This window comes from Pygoscelis adeliae, unplaced genomic scaffold (genome assembly GCF_000699105.1).
Source record: "Pygoscelis adeliae isolate BGI_AS28 unplaced genomic scaffold, ASM69910v1 Scaffold270, whole genome shotgun sequence".
NCBI lineage: Eukaryota > Metazoa > Chordata > Aves > Sphenisciformes > Spheniscidae > Pygoscelis > Pygoscelis adeliae.
Window position 1 is genome coordinate 2,491,202 of NW_008823916.1, and position 12,848 is coordinate 2,504,049.

At 38.8% G+C, this 12,848-nt stretch overlaps 1 protein-coding gene across 1 annotated transcript in view; it reads right to left on the reverse strand.

The window, feature by feature from the left end:
* Window positions 1–1,296: 1,296 nt before the first annotated feature.
* The window catches only part of CDK5RAP2 (CDK5 regulatory subunit associated protein 2), an 82,868-nt gene continuing 71,316 nt past the window's right edge, over window positions 1,297–12,848 (reverse strand). Inside the window, exons 32-37 of the mRNA XM_009319338.1 lie at window positions 12,370–12,453; window positions 11,986–12,245; window positions 9,521–9,667; window positions 7,383–7,521; window positions 3,920–3,966; window positions 1,297–1,496 (exon numbers count right to left, since the gene is read on the reverse strand). Of these exons, the coding sequence (XP_009317613.1) occupies window positions 1,437–1,496; window positions 3,920–3,966; window positions 7,383–7,521; window positions 9,521–9,667; window positions 11,986–12,245; window positions 12,370–12,453 (737 nt within the window). The 3' untranslated portion in view covers window positions 1,297–1,436. The remainder of the gene's footprint in view (window positions 1,497–3,919; window positions 3,967–7,382; window positions 7,522–9,520; window positions 9,668–11,985; window positions 12,246–12,369; window positions 12,454–12,848) is intronic.

A 12,848-nucleotide genomic window follows, 5' to 3' on the forward strand; every position in this document is an offset into this window, starting at 1 on the left:
GAAGCAAGGTGATTTAGAGCATCTTTGTGGTACTCAAGAGTTTGATGATATTCAGCTAACTGTTGGGAAACTAATTTGAACAAACGAGGGGAGATCTTTGGACTTGCCTTAGCCTGTATGTGTTGCGCATGTACTACCAGACCAGTCAGAACGGCCTGCAGCTCTCCACCAACTCAGTGGGTGTAACGGCCACCTATCGCCACAGCCACGTTTCAATGAGCACAAATTCATGTTTTGTGAAAGCCTGGTACATGTTGGTTATTCTCTAGAGTGCAGTATCCAAGGACCAAGTATAACCACAACCCCGTGCTGAGATTTCCCAGACCTAGTGCTAACCTTCCTGGATGACAAGGGCAAGTTATCTAGCGCAACTAGGCATGGTTTATGCTGGTGTTCTCTGGCCTTGCCAAAATATCACTATTATATGTATCAACATGAGAGATAAAAACCCATAGCAAAAGATTTAAATAAACTTAAGAAATATTTTTTCAGAGTTTTTAGCAGAAAGATTTCAACACTGTTTGGCCGTGTCCCTCATACGGCCTTCTGTCCTCTCTGTACAGGGCTCGGGGAGGGTGAGGGGGGACAGGGGACGACACTAATGTTTTGCCAACAGCACGATGTCTTTCAGTTATGGCTTCCTGAAAGCAAGTTTCCAACACCCCCACTTAGCCATGACGAGTGCTTCTACCATACCGTACAAACACTGCCGATAAGGACTGGATTAATTTTAGCTGAACTCAGGAAAACGAACACTCTAATGGGGCTTCTTTGTTCAGTAAGTGCTCAAAGTCTGATGTTCCAAACAAAACAACACAAATGCATCTGTGATTATTTTTCATTTTAATTGTCTGATTCTAAGTAATATTTTCAGATCTAGCATCAATCTAAGTTTCTAACAGGGCAATAAGAAAGCTCAGCAGCAGGCAGCTTCTAGACAAATCTTCCAGCCATGTTTAAAATGCTCTAAAATATTGAACATATTTACTACAAAACAATGACAACTGGAATTATTAACAAAACAAGAATTATTTTTTTTTAACCTACATTCTTTTAGCAGTAGAGAAACAGTTTGGAAGGTGGATCGTGTTCTTGATTCTTTCAGGACCTTTTGACTAAAACAACAAATAGTTTTATAACATGACAAGTACAAATATAAAATTTCAAATGAGCCAACTTTAAAAAAATCTGGATTTTTCTTCAATACCTCCAGTACCTTGCTTCTGTAATAAATATTAAAAACCATCTTTTACATTACAGAAAATGTTAAATAAGTTATTTACCAAAAGATTTTTTTTTTTTTTCCTTTCTTTTTTTTGGTCAAAGGCTGATTCTGTTAGAAGAGCTGAACAAATATTTTTACACCAATAAATAGTAAGGCATAAAGAAGCAAACAACAGTCACAGGACCAGTCTTTATTAGTGGAACTTTCTCCTTCAGAGAATCCTTTTTTTGCTGGTATAGGAAGGTGATTTTTGATTTTCAGTTGGTGGGACCTGGTTAGAAAAGCAGTAATTATTACTATTTTACAGTACTTCAAATGGACACAATTTGTCCCTACCCCTGGGCCATAACGCTGCAAAAGGATCTGCAAATAGGAGCACCTGTGTTCAGCAAATCTTCAAATTAATGTGATAAGACTTCCGTAAGCAGAAACACTTTTTTATGTCATCACTTTCTAACTCAGGTAGAGCTGAGACAACAATAGGACCGCAGCTGCATGGGGAAGTGCTCAGGAAAGCACTGCCGACGAGGGTCAGGGAGAAGAGATTCACGGAAAAGGGTAGAGGAAAATTTAAGGAAGGGGTCAGAAATGTACAATCATTCAGAGTGGAGTGGTGTGAGGAGAAGGATGGGATTTAGGAGTCAAGAAGTGTATTACAACCTTCTGGGAGTAAAGCCTGAACCTGCTGGGAGAAATCAAATCTGAACAGTGATTACTTACTTAAACACTCAAACTAATTTAATACACTGCATTAGCAAATAGCTGTTTGCGAAAGCTTTGCCTGTTGGGTCTATATTTTAAAAAAAAGCACCACCCGTTATTAGCACACACACAAGCTCTAAATAAGGGTGCCTTTTGTGAACTTACTCAGTTGACAGGTTATTGGACTGTGATCTGCTGAAAATAAACTACTGGAAGAAGATGATAGACATGAATATTAATCTAGGGAAAGCATCAGAAAGGAGAGGGTTTAGCTGTTTACATGGTCAGTCATAAAACTCTAATTTAAACATCAAACATTGCAGAATATTTATCATACTAAACTGCTGTCACCCAGACTTGATTAGGTAGCAAACCTAAAGCAAATCGGACTAATTCTGCAAAATACTACTGACACAGCAATGCATATTTCTAATGAGTATATACCAAGGCATTAAATGCAAGCAAAACTTTTACTTACTTCTAGGTTTCCTCTAGCCTTCTTCAAGACATCATGAGTTAAAACCACTGGAAAGAAAGAGGAGATTAAAAAGAATACTGCACAGTCTTTCTATAGTCTCTGTATTCAAGTCTTAAGACCAAATTTTAAATCGTGTATGAACTCGCAGCTACTTGATGGGCAGCGACCAGGCAATCACACACAGCCCCCGACCACCACTTCAACTTTCTTACCAAAATCCAGAACTGTTACTCCCTCTCGAGCCCTGTTCAGAACCTCAGGCTGATGCACAAACAACAGTTGCAACAACCCAAAATTAAGGGGCAATGCTGTACAGGCAGGCAGAGTTAGGGAAGAGCAGGAGTCGTCAGTCAGGACCACAGGATGGGTCCAAAGCAGTGCCGGCACTAGAACGCCATTTCCTACCCCCGGCCTATGTTCCATCATCTAGCGTATAATCCTCTTTTTCAGAGCGACACATCAGGGAAGTGTTTTTAAAGTTTGTCTACCGTAACAAGAACGATACATGTGAAAACACGCATAGCTCATCACTACATTTAACGTGAGAGGTATGAACAGCCCCCTGCCATACCGATGACCTGGTTCCCTCGATCTAAGTCATCAAAGGAAGACTTTCTGTTAATTTTAAGGGGAGATGGTGCATGACCTAACTACAGTTTGATCTATTAGGGAGCCTACTTGCACGGGGGAGGGCAGTTAGCAGAAGGGGGAGAAAAATGGTGCAGTGGAGAGGTTATGGGGGACGATGTGCTGGGAAGAGGACAGATGGCAAAAGATGTCAGCCAGCTCCTCCAGCAGTTCAAGGACAAAGCAACCTATATATGCTTAGGGGAAATCATGTCAGTGGCTTGCTCTGAAGGGTTCCAAGTTTTCTCTATTCATCCAGCTAGTTTGCCTCTGTGGGGACAGCGCGAGACCTGTGAATGGAGGAGGGGATGTTTCTAAACAAAACTGATATTTAGAAATGTCAGGTTAAATATGTGATTCTCTAATCTGTGTCAGCTCCATAACTGCTGAAAAATACCATTCACAAGTACCAATTTAATATTCCAGTCTCAAAAATAAACAATTTAGCCATAATAAAAATTTTTCATTACAATAATAAGAACCCAGCAACTCCAAGGGTGTAGCTGTCATGAGATAATTATACCCTTGGCAGATTACTGCAATTTGGCACTGCATTGTTACATGTCCAGAGGTTCAGATGAGGTTTATAAGCAATGCGTTCTCTCGCCAGAAAAAGCACACAGAAGACTCTGAGCCACAAGAATGTTCCAGTCTCTGCCTCTAAATATATTTAGGAATGCTCAACTAAATAACAGAGGGAACTTGAATATCCTCAGTGGAGTGGCCAGCTAACAGGACGTTTGGAGAATGAAGGAAGGCAAGGTCACCTACTGCGATGCCTTTGCTTTCTTACTAGCAAAAGGAGAAAGGAAGAAACAACAAAAACAAATGCATATTTCTAATGAGTATATACCAAGGCATTAAATGCAAGCAAAACTTTTACTTACTTCTAGGTTTCCTCTAGCCTTCTTCAAGACATCATGAGTTAAAACCACTGGAAAGAAAGAGGAGATTAAAAAGAATACTGCACAGTCTTTCTATAGTCTCTGTATTCAAGTCTTAAGACCAAATTTTAAATCGTGTATGAACTCGCAGCTACTTGATGGGCAGCGACCAGGCAATCACACACAGCCCCCGACCACCACTTCAACTTTCTTACCAAAATCCAGAACTGTTACTCCCTCCCGAGCCCTGTTCAGAACCTCAGGCTGATGCACAAACAACAGTTGCAACAACCCAAAATTAAGGGGCAATGCTGTACAGGCAGGCAGAGTTAGGGAAGAGCAGGAGTCGTCAGTCAGGACCACAGGATGGGTCCAAAGCAGTGCCGGCACTAGAACGCCATTTCCTACCCCCGGCCTATGTTCCATCATCTAGCGTATAATCCTCTTTTTCAGAGCGACACATCAGGGAAGTGTTTTTAAAGTTTGTCTACCGTAACAAGAACGATACATGTGAAAACACGCATAGCTCATCACTACATTTAACGTGAGAGGTATGAACAGCCCCCTGCCATACCGATGACCTGGTTCCCTCGATCTAAGTCATCAAAGGAAGACTTTCTGTTAATTTTAAGGGGAGATGGTGCATGACCTAACTACAGTTTGATCTATTAGGGAGCCTACTTGCACGGGGGAGGGCAGTTAGCAGAAGGGGGAGAAAAATGGTGCAGTGGAGAGGTTATGGGGGACGATGTGCTGGGAAGAGGACAGATGGCAAAAGATGTCAGCCAGCTCCTCCAGCAGTTCAAGGACAAAGCAACCTATATATGCTTAGGGGAAATCATGTCAGTGGCTTGCTCTGAAGGGTTCCAAGTTTTCTCTATTCATCCAGCTAGTTTGCCTCTGTGGGGACAGCGCGAGACCTGTGAATGGAGGAGGGGATGTTTCTAAACAAAACTGATATTTAGAAATGTCAGGTTAAATATGTGATTCTCTAATCTGTGTCAGCTCCATAACTGCTGAAAAATACCATTCACAAGTACCAATTTAATATTCCAGTCTCAAAAATAAACAATTTAGCCATAATAAAAATTTTTCATTACAATAATAAGAACCCAGCAACTCCAAGGGTGTAGCTGTCATGAGATAATTATACCCTTGGCAGATTACTGCAATTTGGCACTGCATTGTTACATGTCCAGAGGTTCAGATGAGGTTTATAAGCAATGCGTTCTCTCGCCAGAAAAAGCACACAGAAGACTCTGAGCCACAAGAATGTTCCAGTCTCTGCCTCTAAATATATTTAGGAATGCTCAACTAAATAACAGAGGGAACTTGAATATCCTCAGTGGAGTGGCCAGCTAACAGGACGTTTGGAGAATGAAGGAAGGCAAGGTCACCTACTGCGATGCCTTTGCTTTCTTACTAGCAAAAGGAGAAAGGAAGAAACAACAAAAACAAGTGTAAGCATCCTAACAAAATCCAGCAGCTTCATATGATCCCCCAGTTTTGTTGTATGCTTGGTCAGGAATTTGTGTACCAATGCAATTTAGAAACATTTCTGAAATTGCTCTTTAAGGGAAAGGTAATTTGACATCCGTAATTCCCATAATCAATGAAACTTACAGAAAATCGTACCTAGGCCTTTCTGTGTAGCAGAGCGCTCTCTGCTCATAAAGAACTCTGCTAGTAAATTCATTTCACCTGGCAAACTAGATTTTTCTAAATCAAAAATATTAAATTCAGTACATGAAGAGAATTTAGAGGATGTGACACTAATAGCGAAGGTGCTGCTGGCCAGGCAGTACTTTGCATTAAGGAGATTTCAGAAAATGCAGGCTTCATTTTATCAGGACCTAGTTCAGATGAGGTTGAATGCCCTGAAAAGGAGTGAGCAAACTAAGGGGGAGCTGTGGTTTTCTATTTGAAAGTATGGGTGGATGGAGTGGCTGTGGGGATAACATTTTGGCCATAAGGGTAAATTCTCTGCTGATTTATACTCTGCCCAGCCCTACTGAAATTACCCAGTATGTCTGAGATGTCACTGGAACTAGGAACTGACCAAACTAAACCAGTAAATCTACCTCAGGGATATTATTTGGACAGACAGAATAGAATAGCTTTGATTTTTATATGACAACCCCAAACTGAGCTATTATTTAGCTTTAAAACCTGAACAAAACATAATTTTGGATTTAGTATAAGTAACTTGTACATCATTTAATATAACAATTCTGAAAGAAGTGACCAAAAACTAGCCCATAAATGCTTAAAAAAAAAAATCTGCAGGCAGAAGATACATGTACCTTAGATATAAAAATTACAGGCTATGGAGCAAAATAACATTTATTCCTCTACATTACATTTAAACGACCTGAGTAACTTACGGTATTATGGCCATTTTCACAACTTTGTATGATGTGTAACATTGTACAGTCTAGATGAATTACTGATAACACAAGTGCCATTCTAGCATAGACTAATGAGTCATTTAGTCCCACCTCTAAGAGAAGGTAAGGATAGATTTTTTTTTTTAAATGAAGAAAATTAAATCCTCCTCCCCCAATACACATATTGCCATAGCATGAAGGTAGAGAAGACATTAGCTCCATTCAAATCTCTTCTGATGAGTGATTAAACTCTAAAGCAGAAGAGATGAATCTCTTCAAACAGTCACCTGGCTTAACACAGCTACAATATAGTCCATGTCCCACTTGTTGTCATGTTTCCAGATAATTTTCTAGATACAGCTGCTAAGAGTAAGATATCATTTCACAGCATGTCCTAATTTTTCTTTAAAAAATGACTCATAGTAAGCTTTTGTTTCCCTTCTGAGCCTTCCGTTCTCTTGCACTTCTCAGTCTAGTGTAGAGCATTGACAAATCTCCTTTGCTGCTGCTTTGGCTTTTCCCAGTATTCAGCTATCTAGTGCGATACATGCAACAGATAAGATAGGCACCACAGAAAATCTAAAAGCCTAATTCCACATTTATCAAGACTGAGGCAAAAATCACAATTTTCAGAAGGACATCATCAAAAACTTTGGCTGGAATGGTCTACAGCAACAGTAACTTTATCCTACAGCAGTTCCTGTCAGAGGCAGAAAACTTGGGGAATGGCAGTATCTGAAATGGAGTAACTCAAGTAATTTGTGGCAATTAGTGGCAGCTGCATGGATTGACACATTATCAGTGGGTTGTGTAAAACCATGAACTGCTTCTCATGTTATTCTATGCAGCCTTTTGTAGTTGGACAACTTTCTTCCATCTGAATGAGGCTCCATCAGTTCTGTACAGTCTGAACCTCGTGAATCGTTTGTCACTAACGCACTGAGTGCGCACAAGTAAACACCAGTCAGAGCAACTGCAAAAGAATGGGCGCCTATGTTCATTTTGTTGTTTCTCCAATTTTAGAGGTAGCCATAGACTACAAAAATACAAAAAGAACCAGTAATAAAGCATACACTTACACTGGTCAATGATGACTTTCTCCATGTTTTCCTTTAGCTGGTTTGTGGAGTGCAAGCGTTTCACTGTGCTATGTAACTTCTTCTCTTGCTCGGACAGTTTCTTACGTAATCTAAATATTTCTGCTTTCATTCCTTCATCCTAAATTGAGAGAAGAAAATATTGTATTAAGGCATTATATAATAAGTACTTCGTACGTTGTTCATTGCTAAATACTTCTGTACAAGAGCCCTCAAGCTTCCTTAGAGTATGACCAACTTAAAGGAGTGAAACACCACTGAGCGCCTGTCCTTCCACATTCACATCCCCAATGACATATGATTCTATGACATCTGCCAAGAGACAACTACAATTCTTAGCTGGCTTTTAGTGCAAGTAATTTTTCTGCTAGTCTGAGAAAAGTCTTAACAAACACCAGTGCCTATTTTTGTTTTTAAACTTCCATTCCTCTCTCCCCCCCCCGCTCAACTAGAAAATATAATGAAGGCCAGTGCTATGGGATCAGCAAGTATCCTGTCCGTCAGGTTCAGAACTTCTAGCTTCCTCCTCCAGTGTTCTGTTAATAGTTGATGCTGCCTTTAGTTGATGGGCTGAAAGGCATTGCACAAATGACCGGGACACTTTTCTTGCAAAATTAGTTGACGGTATCATTATTCAAGGTTCAGTTTTCACCACCAATTCCAACTAAGTTATGGTTATTATCTTTTAAAACAGGACTACGAGTAGCCCTGGCATAGTCTGCCAGTATCACTGATCTGGATCCTCATGCAAACTGAAGCTTGTATATTTTTCTTCTTGTTGTGCCTCTTGTTAAATAATAGCATCTTCTGGAATTTGCCCCTAGCATTTAGCTCTTCAGAAGAACTGATTACTCACAACTCCTGTGGGGCTGAAGAGAAGGCAGTGAATGCTCAGTACCTTTTACAATCAAGCTTCAAGAGAGATTCTTTCATATACTGCATTTAAGACATCAGAAGCAATCTAATGTCCTTAAGATCTCAGGATGTTGGATAACAAACTCTAGAAAAGATTCTATTAGGCTCCAATAAGGTGCAGTCCTGGGAACTCGGATCCCCCGTGCATTGAGGTCAGATTTTGAGAAGAGACTGATCCAGATCAAGAAGGTTTAGATCAGTATGACAGTAAAGCATTAGATGCATCACACATACACGTTTGAAAGACCTCTGTGTGTGTACGGTATGTTCAGATACTGCAATCCAGGCCAACATACAGCTGTCTATATAGAATATACACATAAGGATAAAAATGGAAGTATACACATTTGTCAAGACATCCCAAATAGGGAGCTGAAACATCAGTGAAGCATATTAGACAGCACAGTTCATTCTTACTGCTTTTGTGATTTTACACATTTAAGGATGCTAGAAAATAACAACAAAAATGTTATTAAAAAATATATATAAAATATTTACTTTCCTAAAGTTTTTTTCCAGCAATATCCTGCCTCCCTTAAGAAACGTATACAAAAACCTCAGTGAAAACACTTTAGATTTATTTTAAAGCCAGAGTTTGAAACAGTTTCATTACTGAGTGGTGGTATTATGACAGCATAGATAATTCATTCCTCATTCAGTTTACTTCCATTCATTTGCATAGTGCAATCCTTTTTAGTTAAAATGTTATAAAACTTGTCTCGGGGTTTTGTCACCCTTTTTAAAAAGCATCCTATTTTACAGCTTAGGCATCAAAAACGTAAAAGGAAAATGTAGGTCAGATTACATCAAAGTTGCTGCAGTTTCTGTTGTTACTAGTATATACATAATCAAATTGAATTTGGTTCTATAACAGGGAGTCCAAACCTTTTCTTGTTGAAATGGAACGTTTGCCACCTGCCTTGGTTTCCTGAATATCATGTAACAGGGTAACAGATTACATCTTTAAAATAAAGTATTTTGTAAATAAACACCCCGGTATACAATATGATCAGGATAGAACACCAGCACCAATTCAGCCTTAGCCTTCAGTGATGAGAGCTAACTAAATCCATGTGTCCAGAGACATCCTGGGTTCATGATTTTCAAAAGATTTTCCCAAATGACATGTTCCTAACTGGTGCATCTTCCTTGACACGTTACAACAGTTAAAACAAACAACCCACCAAAATGAAACATAATAGTACCTGAGTGCCATGGGTAGTACCGTGTACAGCCTTCAGTGGAAGGGAAACTCTCCAGAGAAGTTTCAGTAAACGCGCAGCCTCTTCTAAAATCTGCTGTACTGTGTGAATATTTGCGGAAAAGCTATGCAGCAATGCCTGGTCTGGTACCTATATCATAGGATTAGAGACATGTTATATTTTATGCTTAAAACATTATGAAAATGTAATCTTAATTAATGGTTTAAATCCAGTTGGTATGAATTCATATTTAAGATGATGTACACAGCTATTGTGTGCCACAAAAGCTAATTTGTTAGTTTACAAAGACTGCTGAATTATGCATTATCTGAGAATTTCAGGAAGGGAGGGGATTTATCATTATCAATAACCATGATTAATAATAGATTATATTTACTAGATTTGCTGTGCCACATGGTAATAGTTGGCAACTCTCCTCTTTCTCCATTTACATTTCGTGTCACGTTATTTGAAAGTCAAATGATTACAGACATCAATTTAAGCAATATAGATGTTTCTTCCTTAGCAGACCCTTTAAACTGTTCCATTTAACGCTAAAATAACTATCAGGACACACATAAAATGTTTTCCTCTGCTGACAGATGAGAAAACCAAATTGAAGAAATTGCATAAATGTGAAATAAAGGAGGGAAAGAATGCAAGGGGAGCAAATGAATTACCAAAGCAATGGAGATACAGAAGGGGGAAGGGTAATGAAAGAAAAGCATTCACAGTTCCTGCCCCATGCAGCACATCATTTGAATACTTATTTAGCATTGTTATCTAACCAGAATCCTCCTGTCACATAAAATATCCCATTTGCTAAGTAGTTTGAAACTTCAGTGATGTAAAGCTTGATAGAAAATGGCACATTACGAAACTTACTGCTTTTATCTTTACACTAACAAAACAAGTTAAAAACTTAGACAGATTACTTTTTCAGTCATTATCAGTATCTTAACTAGGTCATTCGAAAATATATGATACCTTAGAAAGTCTTAAGTGTCATTCAGATATCATTTTAGTGTGTGAGCACACGTGTGATACCACAAAAAATTTCAGAATTGTTGAAGACTGCATCTTCAATAGCTTTAATAATTGTAACTAGAAAAAGTAGTAGCACGAATTTATCCATGCAGTTAAGACCTTCTGGTTTTTGAAGAGCAGTAAGCATGTTTTTTACAACATTATATTATCATAGAGTCATAGGAGTGAAAAGGACCTTCATTAGTCACCTAGTTTACTTTCCCACTCCAAGGCAGGAAAGCATTACATGTAATTTTTCCAACATTCACGTAATCTGTTCTTAAAAGCACCTCCAGGAGCAGTGTCTCTGAGCAGCCTCCATTCCAGTGTTTCACTGTTTTTACCCACTGGCATGTTGTTTCAAACGCCTGATCCAAGCCTTTCCTGTTGCTGTTTAAGTTTCTTAGTTCCTTATTAGCTGCCACGGACATGTACAGATTGTTCCTTCCCTTTTGTTGAAGTTTGTAGGCAGATCTGTCTTATTCAGTCCACCTCAAATATGCTATCATTAACTGTATCCAGAAATTAACAATATTAATCAAGAAAAAATTAGCATAAGGAAAGACTAGTTGTTCTCCTGATTCTAGAGGAAAAGGATTGCCATTATTCAATACAAGGCAAACATTTTACTGGTTTAAGACTTATTATGTTTAAGACTACAGCAAGAGCACCATGACTTGCTATCACTGTGTCACACATGATGCAGAAAGGATGATACACTATGCCTTAGAAGACAGTATGCGATCATTAATGAGATATTCGAGTTCCTAGACTAGCTACTGATACTGCTAAAGTGTTCCATTGATACCAGGAAGTGGAAAAATATTAAAAAGCTTCCCTAATATGAAACAGCCTTCATTAGCATCCATCAATTGTTAATGTACAGTTATCACCTGGTGTTACTAAAGGGCTGAATACAAGTAAGTGGGGAACTTTACCAGCTGTATCAGATTTCTTTTAATTGTCTCGTATTTCCTGGGTTTATCCCAAGCCTTCATTACAAGAAAATCTCCTTAATTATTTTTATCCTTAGGTTACTGATGCATACCCCTAGTTTAAGCCCTTTCTAAAGCATTTTAGAGTTTTATCTGAATTTTTTGTTGTTGTTTTTGTTTGGCTTTTTTATCGTTTCCAGTGTAACAAACACCAATTTCCATAGTAAAAGCAAGTAGTTTCACCTCATTTCAAGTTGCAAGTAAAAGTGAGATTGCTTATTAAAGGGCCAGAAGTAACTAATTTATCTGTAGCTTCATTAACCCAGAATCACAAATAGGTGCCTGCGTCTAGATGAGACTTGGGCAGTCAAGGTTGAGGTGTCCTGACAGAGTTATTCAGTTAATGGCACCTGCTGCACCATTAACCTAGTTCTTTGCTTTTGTAACCTACACATTTTGCACCTCTAGGTAAAATTCACCATCCTCTTAACAGCTTTCACTGTTTACCTTTATTCCAGGCTCCTGCAGTTTCGTACCAGTGACCTCTCTTAAAGAAATCTCCATTTCTGCTAAAACCTGTTGCCCTTCTGAAATCTGCTTCCGCAGAGCATTATAATCCTCAATCAAGCCAAGAACGTGGCGCCCATTTTTGTCTGCCCACATACGATGTCCAGGCACAAGACGAGGGGTACATGTTGTACTGGAAGATGAAGTGCTACTGCAGTGTGAAGTGCTGTCTAAATCGTCTTTAGAGGCTGAATGTGTACCTGGGACAGAAAAATAGTTTAATTTTTTTATCCGTACATGTAGAATTAATTGACACTAGACTTCTCTTAAACAGCAAGTCTGGGATACTGACAACAAGCAAGTTTAAGATACTTTTGGGTGTACCTGTTTTCACTAGCGAAATGCAATGGCCATGTTTCTCCAGCTCACAAATGTTTCTGCTGGTAGCAGGGCATTTGCAAAGATTTCCTATACATAAAAAAGGGACAAGGAAGAGTATATCAGTAGAAGTTAACATGCATTAAAAAAACTTCCTAGCTCTACTTCTGTTCCTTTTTTTCTGCTGATGCTGCACTTGGACTCAGGAAGCAGGGAAAAACAGCTAATTTTCTAGTACCACACCATATATCTTCCAGTATTTATCTACATTAATCTTTTTAGCATCTATCCAAAGTTCTAGATATCTCCCAAAATCAAGTCATAGTCAGCAAATCTAAAATACATCCTGATGAAGACATTTTAATCAACAAATGTAAGCTTCCCATTAACTCCACAAAAAGCATGACACTCTCCACAGCTATACCATACTTAAGATTATATCTATATTCCCCCTCTTCAGACCTTCCAAATTCCCTAAGTACCTA